The sequence below is a fragment of the Gopherus flavomarginatus genome, chromosome 8 (assembly GCF_025201925.1).
Source record: "Gopherus flavomarginatus isolate rGopFla2 chromosome 8, rGopFla2.mat.asm, whole genome shotgun sequence".
In the NCBI taxonomy this organism is placed as follows: Eukaryota; Metazoa; Chordata; order Testudines; family Testudinidae; genus Gopherus; species Gopherus flavomarginatus.
This window is the reverse complement of record NC_066624.1, coordinates 81,618,620-81,634,625: the sequence shown is the minus strand read 5'-3', so window position 1 is coordinate 81,634,625 and position 16,006 is coordinate 81,618,620. Positions and strand designations below refer to the sequence as shown.

Below are 16,006 nucleotides of genomic sequence, written 5' to 3'. Positions count from 1 at the left end.
TAGCAATATTGCAGGAACTACAATAGTGAGAGATCTAAATGGCTGCAATTCAATTTGATGTAAAGCGCAATCTCACAGAAACCTGGACTAGCTGCAGACTGAGAAGTGGTTTTTCAGGTAACAGGATTGGCAAAGCAAATTTCTCTCAAGTGGTGGATGAAGCAGCACACCAAAAATTCAATACAAAAGTTGAATGAAGGTAAAAAAACCCCAAACATATGGCAAAAGTGATGTGAGGGAACTAAGTATAAACATTAAAGAAATGTTTAATTAAGACAATTCTCATTTTGCTTTTAATTTTAAAACAGAAGTTTTCCATTTTAGGAATTTTGATTTTATCGAAAAAAACAAAAGTCGACTCACAGAATAGTGAAGCCATTTCTTTCAAGCAAACTCTATAGTACAATTGTTACCAGGACTCGAAACCATTAACATGTCAAAGAAACTGTTTCAGATGATATTTCTCAACTAAAGTTTTTAAATTACACTGTATGTGTTATTTGGGTTCCACATACTGCAAGCAATTAACAATACAATGAGATTCAATTTCTCAATTAAAATACTAAATATTACATGTTTACACATACCTGCACAGTGACAAGCACAAAAACAGAGTAATTCAGCACTTAAATAATTTCAAAAATCCATATCAACACTTTTAAAATCCATTTTATTTAGTGCCCCCAACCCAATACAGGACTTAAGGCGTCTCCACACACGCAATTCTTGCAGAGTTTTTTTTTTTTTTTTTAAATAACTATGTTGGTCAGGTACCATTTATTCTTATCATTTGATCCCTAAAACTGTATCAGTGTTGAGATATGACAGTCAAACCAGTGTTAAATCAATACAGTATTTACATAGCACAGCACACTATGTTTGAGACAGTCACTTGGGGATAAAACCACATTTCAGAACAGACAAAGACCACCATTATTACATGTTTGGAATCAACTATTTACAGGTCCCTAATATCACATAACTATGGTCTGTACACTGGTCCAGTGGGGCAGGCAGAAGCTTGACAGGCAGTTATTTTGAGGGATTTTAAATATGATTTGGAAGCACACTATTATGCTACCCTGAACGCCATGTGCCACATTATCCCAGGTGATCTTATATCCTGAAATGACACGTCCAGATGATATAAAATAAAAAAACAGAAAACACAATGTTTACTTTGTGGAGATTGACTCATGTTATTCAGACATCTGAACTTTGAAGGAAATTCGTCCAAGAAACTTGTCACGGTCATCTTCATTTCTTAAATTGGGAGATCCCATAATCTTACACTCAATTGTTACATCTTCTTTGGTAATGCTGGAGTTAATTGCTAGTTGAACAGCCACTAGCGGCTGTAGATAGTCAGCCTAGTAAATAGAGAGGGGGGACAATTATTTCAGATACCACAGTAAACTTTTCTGAATAAAAACAATTAAGATTGCAGATTCACTTGATTTACTGTTTACTGGACAAGAAAAATGCAAAGAAAAAACCCAGTTTTACAGAGTCCCATCTAAGGGTACACCTACACCGCAAATGAAGGTGATATTGTAGTGCACGTAGGCGCACACATGCTAGCTTTAGTCCAGCTAGCGCGGCTAACAGAAGTGAAGACGTGGCAGCATGGGTTGCAGCACAGGCTAGCCATACTAGTACAAATCTGCCACAGACTCTTGTTCCTAGCTAGTGCTGTGTCCGTGCTGCTGCGTCTTCACTGTTATTATCAGCCATGCTAGTTCAATTAAAGCTAGTGCAGGTCTGCCTATCCATGCTACAATTACACCTTAATTTGGGATGTAGATGTACCCGAACTCAGTTAAAATTATTTGTGTAGGAGTTAATCAGGCTAAAATTCTGCACAGCATTTGTCTCAACTGAAAAATTCAGCATAAATTTACAGTTATAGACAGGATTTTCAAGGTGCTCAAGAAAGTTTGATTGCAACTTCCGTTGAAAGTCAATGGGATTTGGGTGTCTAATTCTCCATTTTTTTTTGAAAATTCAAGCCTAAAATAACCTTTTGCTTTTTACAAGCATATGGAAAAATCTGCCATAATTTATGCTCTTTTCTGTTCACTTAACTTGCGTTGAACTTCCGTTTTCTTACAGATACCTCTTCACTTCAAACAGGACCTTGCTATTCAATCATTTTAACTTGCCTTTCTGTTTCCATCTTTGTTTACGTACATGCACACATTCCATGACTCTTCTATGGTATACTTAAGGAGCATCCACGCTGAGGCTGAGGATTTCTGAATTTCCTAAATTTTGACTTGAGGGACTGAATTAGCTTCTTTGGAATTTTTTGCAACCACCTACTATCAGGGTGATAGTTTCTGGTAGGATTCCTCTCCTGAGGATGTTGACCTTAACTACATGATGATCTCTATTATTCAGTGGAGCAATTATAGTTATTGAACTAATTCCTGTTGTCAAAAGTTAAAATATAGGAAGGAAAGTTATATCAAAAGCTTGTTCAACTGAATTCTAGTTTCAAAGTCCAATTTAAGCAAGGCATCACTTTTTAAGGGACCCTTTAAATTTGTTACAGATGGCATTTCAAAACCTAGTAAAATATAAATTTACTAACAGTTACTAAACCTATATTTCACAAGTATGCTGTAATCTGAGAACTCTTATGTATTTATTGATTTAGGCCATTATTTCCAAAAGTGGCTAGTTCTTCTGGGTGCCTCAATTTTTAGGTGCTCAACTTGAGACACTTAAAATCAGACCATTAAAGAGGGTGGGTGGGTATCACTATTTTAGAAATACACATTCCTTGAAGCTTAAGAAGTAATAGATCTGAAGATAACTTCACCAATTTGAGCACCAAATTTTGAAGCTAAAATTTAAGGAACAGTGCTGTGTAAAGGTACAAAACTTCAGGGTAGCAGCTCTGAAGAGATCTGCTACAGTGAAGTCTAAGACAAGCTGTGGGAGATTGTACTGGCTGTAGTGAAGTGAACCCTGAGACCTTTGGGAAATAATCCCTAGATCAAAACACTTCTTGATATAAAATGTTATTCACTTAAAGGATGAAGCCTGACTCCTAGATTTTTCCCATTAACTATAATCTAGTGGACTCCTTAATAGATTTTTTTTCTGTTAAGAAAGTATCTGTTTTCAGTAGCACCTCCCTTCCCCCCCAGTCTTCTTTATATCTTAGCTATGTAAATTAGCTTTTTCCTGGTAATGTGACTGAGAGAAGAAAACTGGCAAACTAGTAAGTTGGGTAAAAATATTCAAATACTTGTAACAGAAGATGCTAGAATGGAAGTAGGGGTTATGGAAGTGCTAAGGAGAACAGAAAGTAATTCCCAGAAAGGGTTCAGACAGGTTCCTCTTCAAACCTCTCTTCTCAAAAGTATTCAAAACTTCCAAAAGGTGGTTAGATGAGACAGTCCTCTGTGATGCCCTAGAAGCAATCAGGATGATCTCAGAGAGCCTTTTGCTCAGCGTTGGCAACAAAGGCTGACCCACCACACAGACTCGGCAGAGTAGATTGCACTGGGGGAGGGAGGTGGCAAAGAGGTGGCTATTCTGGACCCCCAAACAGAATACGTAAGTACTTATATAGTTCTCATCAACATAGTATCAACACCAAAATATGAATTTACCTTCGCAACATTCTTGCGCAGTAAATAAATATAATACCCGTTTTACAGATGGGAATCTGAGGCACAAGGTTATACAAAAAGCCTGTGTCACAGTTGATAAGCGAACCGAAATCTGTGATCAAGTATTGTCCAGTCCCTTCTAAACCACAAGACAACTCCTCCTCAATTTAAATTATAAACCTTGTCAGAATGGAAAGAAGATGCTGGGTCATCGTCACAGAAACTAAAGATTCTCTGAATTAACTTAAATCCCAGCACCAAGATGTCCCTGCAACCAAGACTCTTGTTACAACAGGGAGTACTTGCTCAAGAAAATACTGGGAGAGCGTTCCTTACTCAGCTAGGCTGAACAGGCCAGGAATGGTACTGAACTCTGCCTTACCCCAGTACATTCCTCCACTATCATACCTTACCTTAGGTATAGAGCAGTGGTCACCAACCTGTCAATCGCAACCGACTGGTCAATCCTAGAGAATCTCTCAGTCGATCACAAGCTCTGTTGCTGCAGCGGGGCTGCCGCTAAGGCGGGGTCCCTGCCTGCCCCAGCCCCATGCCACTCCTGGAAGCGGCCAGTGGGGCCCCGTTGGCAGGAGTCTCCCTCTGTGCGCTGCTCCTCCCTGCACGCACCACCCCCTGAAGCTCCCATTGGCTAGGAACGGGGAGCTGTGGAAACGGTGCTTGCAGAGAGGGGCAGTGTGCAGAGCCATGTACCCTCCCTCCACCCCACCCCGCCCAGGGGCTGTAGGGGCATGCTGGTCCCTTCCGGGAATTGTGTGGGGCCAGGATAGGCAGGGAGCCTGCCTTAATCTTGCTGCACCCACCACCGACCGGGAGCTGTCTAAGCTAAGTGCCACCAGGAGGAAGGCTGCATCCCAACCCCCTGCCCAGAGCCCCCTCCCAGGGCCAGCACCCCATACCCTCTCCTGCACCCCAAGACTCTGCCCCAGCCTGGAGCCCTCTCCTGCACCCAAACTCCTTCCCAGAGCTTGCACCCCTCATCTGCAGGAAATAACTCTGTGTAGGGTGGGGGCGCGGGGAGCTTGGCAGGCCGCATGTTTGAGATCCCTGGTCTACATGCATTTAGCATGCTAACGGTATTTATACTAGCAAATTCTGAGAAAGCCTAGAAAGCTACCCCACAGTGCTTCAAAGGATATAAAGCATGAAGGACATGAAGAGTGACACCAACACTACTGCAGGGGAGGGGTGTGTGTGTGTGCTGAACCAATTATTCAAAAAACAATAGTGTAACAGTCTAGACTTCTGATAAGGGCAAAAAACTGTTAGTTGTATGATTAGTACACACATCAGATAGTTAAACTCGCTTCCAGGAGTGGCATGGGGCTGGGGCAGGCAGGGACCCCGCCTTAGCGGCAGCCCCGCTGCAGCAACAGAGCTTGTGATCGACTGATGATTAATAATAATCATGTCAATGACTGGTTTCTAACTCTTAATAACTGTACTGTGGACAGGCCTATCTGATCTAGCCACCTCTATTTCTATTTGAGGAGCTCTAATAAAATATAAGTCAGTGAACAAAACACTTGAAGGAAAACTGACTTTTTACAGCAAAACTATTGAAATCATGTTACTGTGAATTCAGTTTTACTTTCTTCAGTAAGAAGACAGTAAAGCCCAATCTAATTTCCTGTGTATGAGCAGGTGAAGCACAGATCTTTTCAAGTACTCTGAAATACCTGCATAAGTAATATTTCATGTGAGTAGTTTGTTGGAAATTTCAAGTCTGAACAATGCAATAACCATCACAGACCCATCCTAAAAATGCCCCCCAAAATTTACAAAACACATGACTATCATTAAAACATACTTACGTGTAATTTTTTTCCATAGTATGGAAAATACATTAAATCAATCATTCCCCCATCAGGAAAATAAGTTATCTGAACCTTGCCTTCTTCCTATGGTTGAAGATAAAATTGAAAATTAATCCCTGTTTTAACAAAAATTAAGAGGTAAAAGAAAATTACAATGTTCTAATGATGAAATGCAAGAACCCTACAAAAATATTTGAGTACTGCTGAACCAGAAGAGTTTCACAACAGAATGAACAACCTTTGCCAAACTAAAAGACTCATACACATAGACTTGTACTTGTAAACATTTAATATATTAATAGCCTTCTACCACCTATGGTTCAAAGAGCCAATTGTATTTCACAAGACAGATCTTAGCTTATACATGCTGCAACCTTCCATTTTTATTCTAGATAAAATACTAATATTTATTTAGTAAAGTAGAAATTAAGCCAGAATAGCCCTAAGTTTTATTTTCCGCCCACCATCATTCAAAACACCAAAGACACATCTCTACAATGAAAACTTCAATTTATACTCCCCTTAATATAACAAAAGTATTTAAGGAAAATGTTAGACAGAGCAGCTGAATTTCCAAATATCCACAGGCAAGTTAGAAAATGTTTATTGTGAAGAAGCAATAGCAAATCCATACTTAAGGTTGCAGCTAGATTTTTGTTTAAAGCCAAGTTTTCAAATCTCCCTAAAATCCACATTTAGGACCCATTGGAAAAATCAGCACACCAGTTCATAGCTAAGGGTTGAGTTTCTGGTGAAGACTGAGGTAATTTGACAAAGAGGTTCCTGGAACAAAGGCTATCCGGAAAAACAAAAACAAAACCCATTGTTTAAGATGTCAACTTTTTTACAACATGTTTTTGAGAGCTGACAGTGACAAACATGAAATGCACATGGATACTGCTCATAGACTCATAGACTTTAAGGTCAGAAGGGACCATTATGATCATCTAGTCTGACCTCCTGCACAATGCAGGCCACAGAATCTCACCCATCCACTTCTATAAGAAACCCCTAACCTATGCCTGAGTTACTGAAGTCCTCAAATTGTGGTTTGAACACCTCAAGCTGCAGAGAATCCTCCAGCAAGTGACCCGTGCCCCATGCTGCAGAGGAAGGCAAAAAACCTCCAGGGCCTCTGCCAATCTGCTCTGGAGGAAAATTCCTTCCTGATCCCAAATATGGCAATCAGTTAAACCCTGAGCATGTGGGCAACACTCACCAGCCAGACACCCAGGAAAGAATTCCCTGTAGTAACTCAGATCCCAACCCATCTAACATCCCATCACAGACCACTTGGCATACTTACCTGCTGATCATCAAAGAGCCTAATTTGGCAATTGATATCTCATCATACCACCCCCTCCATAAACTTATCAAGCTTAGTCTTGAAGCCAGATATGTCTTTTGCCCCCACTACTGCTCTTGGAAGGCTGTTCCAGAACTTCACTCCTCTAATGGTTAGAAACCTTCATCTAATTTCAAGTCTAAACTTCCTAGTGCCCAGTTTATATCCATTTGTTCTTGTGTCCACATTGGTACTAAGCTTAAATAATTCCTCTCCCTCCCTAATATTAATCCCTCTGATATATTTATAAAGAGCAATCATATCTCCCCTCAATCTTCTTTTGGTTAGGCTAAACAAGCCAAGCTCTTTCAGTCTCCTTTCATAAGACAGGTTTTCCATTCCTCGGATCATCCTAGTAGCCCGTCTCTGAACCTGTTCCAGTTTGAATTCATCCTTCTTAAACATGGGAGACCAGAACTGCACACAGTATTCCAGATGAGGTCTCACCAGTGCCTTATATAATGGTACTAACACCTCCTTATCTTTGCTGGAAATACCTCGCCTGATGCACCCTAAAACCGCATTCGCTTTTTTAATGGCTATAACACATTGGTGGTTCATAGTTATCCTGTGATCAACAAATACTCCGAGATCCATCTCCTCCTCTGTTATTTCCAACTGATGCATCCCCAATTTATAACTAAAATTCTTGTTGCTCCTTATCGCTGAACTGCCTTCTATTAAGATTTCACACCAAGACCAAACTCCATTACCTAAAAATCTCCTGCATTTTGTTTTTGACCCTTAGAGCAAGTGAATGGGACGCCTACAAACTATGCTGTGAGCTGTCCCTGGGACAGGTTAGCATGGTGATGGAGAGATACACACAAAATAGGTTATGAGGTGTACTGGCCAGGAAGCCAGAATATCATGAATGTAAGTCGCCTCCTTCTGCTGCTATTATTTCAGGGTATTCACAAGTTTTATTAACCAAGGCCTCATATCCCCCATTTTGCAATAAGGTAACAGGCTGCACAAGGTCACTTCTGGCAGAGCTAGGAACAGAATCCACACCTCTAAAATGGCAGACCCAAGCCTCATCCACTCAGCTTTGGCTTTTGGATGAAATCTGCCAAGCTAAATTTCCCTACATACAACGGAATTCTAGTGTAGTGATTATGTAAAGTTAAATACACATGGGCTGCAAAAATTCAGGAAAATGTCCCATGGATAAGACTATGATTTAGTCATGGGTATTTTTAGTAAAAAAAAAAGTCACAGACAAGTCACAGGCAATAACCAAAAAAATCATGGCCAGTGACCTGTCCGTGACTTTTACTAAAAATACTTGTGACTATATCTTGACCATCGAGGGGGGCAGCCTGGGGTTCCACCACTGCCACTCTGGGCCAGGAGGGCAGCCCGGTGCCCCACCACTGCTGCTGCTCCTTCAGGCAAGGGCATCCTGGGGTTCCACTGCTCCTCCCAGAATGCTGCTCCAGGGCAGTGCCTGGGACCAGTTGCCTGGGGCTGTCGGAGCAGTGGCCGGTGTGGCTGGTCCCAGAGCTGCCTCAGCTGCTCACGGGGTCCTGGGGTCAGCTGCTGCAGAAGTCATGGAGGCCCCGGAAAATCACGGAATCCATGACTTCCGTGATCTCTGTGAAAGACTCACAGCCTCACCCATGGCTAATGCAGTAGGGACTAGACTGCAGAGATGCCAACCGTGCTCTGAGACTTTCAGAGGAGATTATGAAAAAAGTTACAAAGGAATTACAGACATTGCGTGGACTTCCACCCCTGCCCTTACCAGTCTGTGTGTATATGGCCAAGAGGAGGGCCTGGCCCCGGCCCCTGCCTCCATTGCACCCCTGACCTTTACTTCCAAACACAGAGAAGGGGAAGATCAGCCCTAGGAAAGCAGGGTCCTTAATTATCATTACCAGTTCAGGGCCTGGACTTCCTTCCCAGGATGATCTGCCTCTTCTTCCTCCTTAGTCATGTTCCCTCTGTCCTCCACTGCCACCGTCACTGCCTGCTCCTGCTCCAAGAGACTGTGCAGTAAGCCTCTGATAAAGTCAAGCCACAGCAATAGTCAGTGAAGTTTGGGGTGCTGGATTCACTGCCCAAACCTCAGGTTGATGACTGCAGGCTAACTGTCCTGCATGGCCATTGCTGGCGTGCTCTAGGTACCTAGAGTACATGGGGTAGTTAGAGTGCAACATGTAGCCTTTGGCTTGGGCATTGAACCCAGCAGTGCCCCAATCCATTCAAAATCACCAGTTTGCTTCCTAACAAACTCTCACTGTGCAGTCTGTGAATGTGCCATCAAAGCAGTAGAGAACGATGCCCACTGTGACCATGGCCCTACTTGCTGTATGTTGGACCTAAAAATCAGGACAATTAATGAAAATTAGGGATAGCTGACATCTCCGGCTAGGAGTATATGTATGCTGAACACTAAGCCTTGGCTCTGACTCAAGTTTGAACCCAAAGCCCCCCTGCCATCCATACTCAAAATTAGTCAACTCAGGTCAGAAAGTCCTTGCACCCTGATGGGAGCAGGGAAGGGATGGACAGCCCGAGTCCTACTAAGAGGCAGGTCAAAGTCCAGGCATTTCAGAGGATACATCCACACGACGGGATTATTCCAATTTTACATAAACCAGTTATGTAAAACAGATTGTATAAAGTCAAGTGCACGCGGTCACACTAAGCACATTAATTCGGTGGTGTGCATCCATGTACCGAGGCTGGTGTCGATTTCTGGAGCGTTACACTGTGGGTAGCTATCCCATAGTTCCCGCAGTCTCCTCCGCCCATTGGAATTCTGGGTTGAGATCCCAATGCATGATGGTGCAAAAATAGTGTCGCGGGTGATTCTGGGTAAACGTCGTCATTCATTCCTTCCTCTGTGAAAGCAACGGCAGACAATTATTTCGGGCCCTTTTTCCCTGGATTGCCCTGGCAGACGCCATAGCATGGCAACCATGGAGCCCGTTTTGCCTTTTGTCATTGTCACCGTGTGTGTACTGGATGCCGCTGGCAGAGGCGATACTGCAGTGCCATGCAGCAGCATTCATTTGCCTTTGCAAGATAGCAGAGACGGTTATCAGTTGTTCTGTACGTCTGCCATGCCATTGTAAATTGGCGATGAGATGACAGTTATCAGTTGTTCTGTACCGTCTGCTACTGTCATGGGTGCTCCTGGCTGACCTTCGCTGAGGTCGGCTGGGGGCGCAAAGACAAAAATGGGAATGACCCCTCGGGTCATTCCCTCCTTTATGTTTTATCTAAAAATAGAGTCAGTCCTGCCTAGAATATGGGGCAAGTGTGCTAGAGAACCAGTGTACCAGAGAGCACAGCCGCTCCGTGTCAGATCCCGCAGAAATGATGAGCTGCATGCCATTCTAGGGGGTGCCCCAGCAACAACCCCATCCATTGCTTCCCTGCTCCCCCAACCCTCCTGGGCTACTGTTGCAGTGTCCCCCCCATTTGTGTGATGAAGTGATAAAGAATGCAAGAATAAGAAACACTGACTTGTTAGTGAGATAAAATGAGAGGGAGGCAGCGTCCAGCTACTATGATAGTCCAGGCAGGACATTAAACAGTGCGGGGGAGAGGAACCCAGCATCCCACTGCTACGATAGTCCAGGCAGTACAGAATCTTTTCTTTACACATGAAGGGGGGGGGGGGATGATGAAGCTCAGCCCCCAGTTGCTATGATGAAGACGGTTACCAGCCATTCTGTACCATCTACTGGGAATGACTGGGAGTCATTCCTATTTTCACCCAGGCGCCCCCGGCCAACCTCACCTGAGGCCAGCCAGGAACACTCACGGGCTGATGATGACGATGGATAGCAGTCATATTGTACCATCTGCCACGGAGGAGGGGAGGGGAGAGGGTGCTGCTGTTCAGTGCCACAGCATCGCGTCTACCAGCAGCATGCAGTAGACACAGGGTGACATATGAAAAAGTCAAGAAACGATTTTTTTCCCCTTCTCTTTCACGGGGGGTGGGGTGGGGAGAGGGGAGGGTAAATTGACGACATATACCCTGAACCACCCAGGACAATGTGTTTTACGCTACAGGCATTTGGAGCTCAGCCAACAATGCAAATGCTTTTCGGAGACTGTGGGGACTGTGGGATAGCTGGAGTCCTCAGTCCCCCCTCCCTCCCTCCATGAGCGTCCATTTGATTCTTTGGCTTTCCGTTATGCTTGTCACGCAGCACTGTGCTGAGTCCCTGCTATGGCCTCTGTTTGGAGATTTTTTCAAATGCTTTGGCATTTCGTCTTCTGGAACGGAGCTCTGATAGAACAGAATTGCCTCCCCATACAGCAATCAGATCCAGTATCTCCCGTACATTCCATGCTGGAGCTCTTTTTGGATTTGGGACTGCATCGCCACCCGTGCTCATCAGAGCTCCACGCTGGGCAAACAGGAAATAAAATTCAAAAGTTCGCGGGGCTTTTCCTGACTACCTGGCCAGTGCATCCGAGTTTGGACTGCTGTCCAGAGTGGTCACAATGGTGCACTGTGGGATACCGCCTGGAGGCCAATACCGTCGATTTGCGGCCACACTAACCCTAATCCGATATGGTAATACTGATTTCAGCGCTACTCCTCTCGTCAGGGAGAAGTACAGAAACCGGTTTAAAGAGCCTTTATATCGATATAAAGGGCCTCGTTGTGTGGACGGGTGCAGCGTTAAATCGGTTTAATGCTGCTAAAATCGGTTTAAACGTGTAGTGTAGACCAGGCCATAGTGTGGATGCAGTTTGAGTCCAGGTTGCCAGATTCATGTCTGGAGAGTCTGCCCATCTATCCCACAAACCATTTCCCAGTCCTTCAATTCCAAAGCTTGCCATTTACTTTCCAGGAAACGGAAGCAAAAGACCATTACTTTTTCCGTAACTGGTGTTTTTTGAGATGTGTTGCTCATGTCCATTCCATATCAGGTGCGTGTGCCCGCCACATGCACCAGAACCAGAAGTTTTTCCCTTAGCAGTATCTGTAGGGGACCAGCTCTGGTGCCCTCTGGACTGGCGCCCGGCTGGCGTGGAACAGGGGTGGCAGCGGGTGGCTCCCCCCACCCTCAGTTCCTTCTTGCCGGAAATTCCAACAGTGAGGAAAGAGGGAGGGTTGTGGAATGGACATGAGCAATACATCTCTCAGAACACCAGTTATGGAAAAGATAACTGTCTTTTCTTCAGGTACTTGCTCATGTCCCATTCCATATTAGGTGACTCCAAAGCAGTACCCCTGGAGGTGGGTAGGAATTCATGGATGTGTACATTGCAACACAGCTCTGCCGAACCCAGCATTGTTTCTGGCCTCCTGAGTGATAGCCTAATGAGAAGTAAACATGTGAACAGAGGACCACGTTGCAGCTCTACAGATGTCCTGGACAGAGGTGTGTGCCAGGAAGGCCGCCGAAGATGGCTGCACTTTCATCGAGTGAGCTTTGACAATCGGCGGCAGCAGTAGAACCCCCCCAGGTCGTAACAGGTCCTTATGCATTAGGTGATCCAATTAGAAATCCTCTGCGAGAACACCGGGTGACCCTTCATCCTATCCACTGTAGTGATAAAGAGTTGAGTCAATTTTTGGAAAAGCTGGGTACGTTTAAGCAAAAAGCCAAGGCACTCCAGATGTCCAGGGCGGGAAGACGCCTCTCCTCACTGGTCTTGTGCGGTTTGGGACAGAATACTGGGAGGACGATGTCCTGGTTCATATGGAAGGAGGAGTCCACCTTTGGCAGGAAGGCCAGGTGCGGTCACAACTGAACCTTATCTTTGTAGAAGACCATGTACAGAGGTCCTGAGGTCAAGGCTTTACTTTCAGAGATGGTCTTGCCGATGTTACTGCCACCAGGAACACAACCTTCCATGCCAGGTGGAAAAGGGAGCAGAAATCCAGAGGCTCAAAGGATGGACTGGTGAGCCTAGAGAGGACTAAGTTAAGATCACACTGTGGGACAGGAGTCCATACCTGCAGGAAGAATCTCTCAAGGATCTGACCATCATGTCATGAGAAAACACCGTCTGTCCCTGGATCGGTGGGTGAAAAGCAGAGATGGCCACAAGATGCACTCTAATGGAAGAGTGTGCCAGGCTCTGGTTCCTCAGATGAAGCAGGTAGTTTAAGACAGATTGTATGGAAAAGCACGAGGCAGAGATGCCATGCTTGGACACCCAGCAGGAAAACCTCGCCCACTTGGCCCAGTAAGTCAGTCTGGTTGAGGGCTTCCTGCTTCCCAGGAGGACCTGTTGGACCTCACTCAAGCAGGTCCGCTCCTCCAGGTCCAGCCATGAGGTGGAGGGACACTGAGGTTGGGGTGCAGGAGCTGACCATGGTCCTGTGACAGCAGGTCCAGTTGGTTGGGCAGGGGCCAGAGATGGGCCACTGACAGGTTCATTAGCGTGCCAAACCAGTGCTGGCGAGGTCACGCCAGGGCAATCAAGATAATCTGTGCTTTGTTTCTCTAGATCTTTGCCAGGACCCTGCTGATGAGAGGAATTGCATACATCAGGTTCCATGACCACAACAGCAGGAAAGCAGAGACGGAGTCCTTGCGCAGGCCTTGCCATGAACAAAATCGGGGCATTTCCTGTTTAGCCTAGTGGCGAACAGGTCCACATGGGGAGTTTTCCACCTCTGGAAGATCATGCAGGCTACTTCCAAGTGAAGCAACCACTGGTGGTGAGAGAAGTCCCTGCTGAGGTGATCCGCTAGCATATTCTTGACGCCAAGGAGGTAACAAGCTTCCAGATGGATTTCATGGCTGATGCATAAGTCCCAGAGACAGAGTGCCTCTTGGCAGAGAGTTGACCAATGTGCTCCCCCTTGCCTGCTGATGTAGAATATCAGGGCTGTGTTGTCCGTCAGGACTCTTACCACCTTGCCCAACAGGTGCGGTATGAAGACTCTGCATGCCAAGCAGACTGCCTTGAGCTCTTTGATGCTTATGTGTAACGTCATCTCTTCCAGGGAGCACATACCCTGGGTCTGGAGGTCGCTGAGGTGCATGCCCCAGCCAAAGTCCAAGGCATCCAACACCAAATTGATGGAGTGGTGGGGGAGGGGCATGTTGTTCGGTCTACCATTGCAGTGAGGAAAGTACCATCGGGGGAATGGCAATGACCATGTACAGGTAACCTCTGGACTGGAGAACATGCCGAACTTTAGCTTTTTTATATACTTGATGAGGTCCCTCAGCTCCAGGATGCAGTTTTCAGGATGGGCCGCAGACCACCTTGGGCCTTTGGAATTAAGAAATACCGGGAACAGAACCCCTGTACTCAAGAGGCACTTCTTCCACAGCACCCAAATACGGCAACCCCTTTACCTCCTATACAAGGAGACTCTCATGAGAAGAGTCCCTGAAGAGGGATGGGGAAGCAGGGTGGGGGGAGGTAGAAGTAAACTGTAGGGTATAACCCTCTGGCACAGTATTGAGGACACAGCTGTCTGACATTATAGCTGTCCATGTGGGAAGGAGAACAGCAGGACAGATGGATCTGAGATAAAGTCTGGTAGGCGCAACCTCAAAATGCTGGACAGAAAGAGGAAGGGGTGGCTTGGGTGGCACTTGTAGCCTCTACTCTTCTTGGGAGGGGGACAGGACTCCTAGTAGGGTTGAATCCCTTGGCCCTGAGATTGCTGCGGTATGAACCACTTATGGGCTGAACCTGGAATGTACAGCCCAGAGTTTTCAGGGTAGTGCAGGATTCCTTAAGGCCATGCAGTTTACTGTCCATCTGCTCTGCAAACAGGGCCTGGCTGTCAAAGGAGAGGTCCTGCATCAATTGTTGAGCCTTTGTTGACAGATCAGAAAGAAGCAGACAGGATGCCTGTCGCATGGAGATGGCCATGCAGGCAGTTATTGAAGTGGGAAGGGGAGGGTGTTTAGCTTACAGGGAAGTCGAGTGAACCAAGTGTGGGGGAGTGTTCATCAAGGAAAAACAAACAGAACTTTCACACCATAGCCTAGTCAGTCATGAAACTGGTTTTCAAAGCTTCTCTGATGCACAGCGTGCCCTGCTGTGCTCTTCTAACCGCCCTAGTGTCTGGCTGCGCCTAATCAGCGCCTAGGCGATTTGACTGAACATCCCAACCCAGCATGAACGTCTCCCCCTTACTCTCACAGATATTGTGGAGCCACAGCAAACAGTAATAACAATGGGAATATTGGTTTCGCTGAGGTCTATCCAAGTCAGTAAACTGGGCCAGCGCGCTTTTAAACGTCCAAATGCACATTTTAACACCATTCTGTTCTTGCTAAGCCTATAGTTGAACAGCTCCTGCATACTGTCCAGGCTGCCTGTGTATGGCTTCATGAGCCATGGCATTAAGGGGTAGTCTGGGTCCCCAAGGATAACTATAGGCATTTCAACATCCCCAACGGTTATTTTCTGGTCTGGGAAGAAAGTCTCTTTCTGCAGCTTTTGAAACAGACCAGAGTTCCTGAAGACACGAGCATCATGTACCTTTCCCGGCCATCCTATACTGATATTGGTGAAACATCCCTTGTGATCCACCAGTGCTTGCAGGAGCATTGAAAAGTACCACTTTTCACTGGCTTGGTGCTCTGGTCCTAAGATAGGGATATGGGTTCCATCTATCGCCCCACCACAGTTAGGGAATCCTATTGCAGCAAAATCATCGACTATGACACACACATTTCCCAGAGTCACTACCCCAGACATCAGCAGATCTTTTATTGCGTGGGCTACTTGGATCACAGCCAACTCCACAGTAGATTTGCCCACTCTAAACTGATGCCCGAATGACCGGTAGCTGTCTGGCGTTGCAAGCTTACACAGGACTATCAACACTTGCTTCTCAACAGTGAGGGTTGCTCTCATCTTGGTATTCTGGAGCTTCAGAGCAGGGGAAAGCAAGTCACAAAGTTCCATGAAAGTGCCCTTACACATGTGAAAGTTTCGCAGCCCCTGGGAATTGTCCCAGACCTGCAACACTATGCAGTCCCACCAGTCTGTGCTTGTTTCCCGGGCCCAGAAATGGCGTTCCACAGCATGAGCCTGCCCCATTAATACCATTATGTGCACATTGCTGGGGCCCATACTTTGCGATTAGTCTATGTCTATGTCCTCCTCAGTCTCGTCAGCGCGCTGCCGTCGCCTCCTCGCCTGGTTTTGCTTTGGCAGGTTCTGGTTCTGCATATGCTCCAGGATACTGTGCGTGGTGTTTACAGTGCTCGGAATTGCCACGGTGATCTCAGCAGGCTCCATGCTCC

General features: G+C 45.7%; 1 protein-coding gene across 2 annotated transcripts in view; it reads right to left on the bottom strand.

Annotated features, from left to right (window-relative positions):
* Positions 1–248: 248 nt before the first annotated feature.
* ATP1B3 (ATPase Na+/K+ transporting subunit beta 3) overlaps positions 249–16,006 on the bottom strand; it is a 73,262-nt gene continuing 57,504 nt past the window's right edge. For both annotated transcript variants that reach the window (XM_050966149.1, XM_050966151.1), the window contains 2 exons: positions 5,456–5,542; positions 249–1,370 (listed from right to left, as the gene is read on the bottom strand). In XM_050966149.1, coding sequence (XP_050822106.1) covers positions 1,200–1,370; positions 5,456–5,542 — 258 coding nt within the window. In that variant the 3' untranslated portion in view covers positions 249–1,199. The remainder of the gene's footprint in view (positions 1,371–5,455; positions 5,543–16,006) is intronic.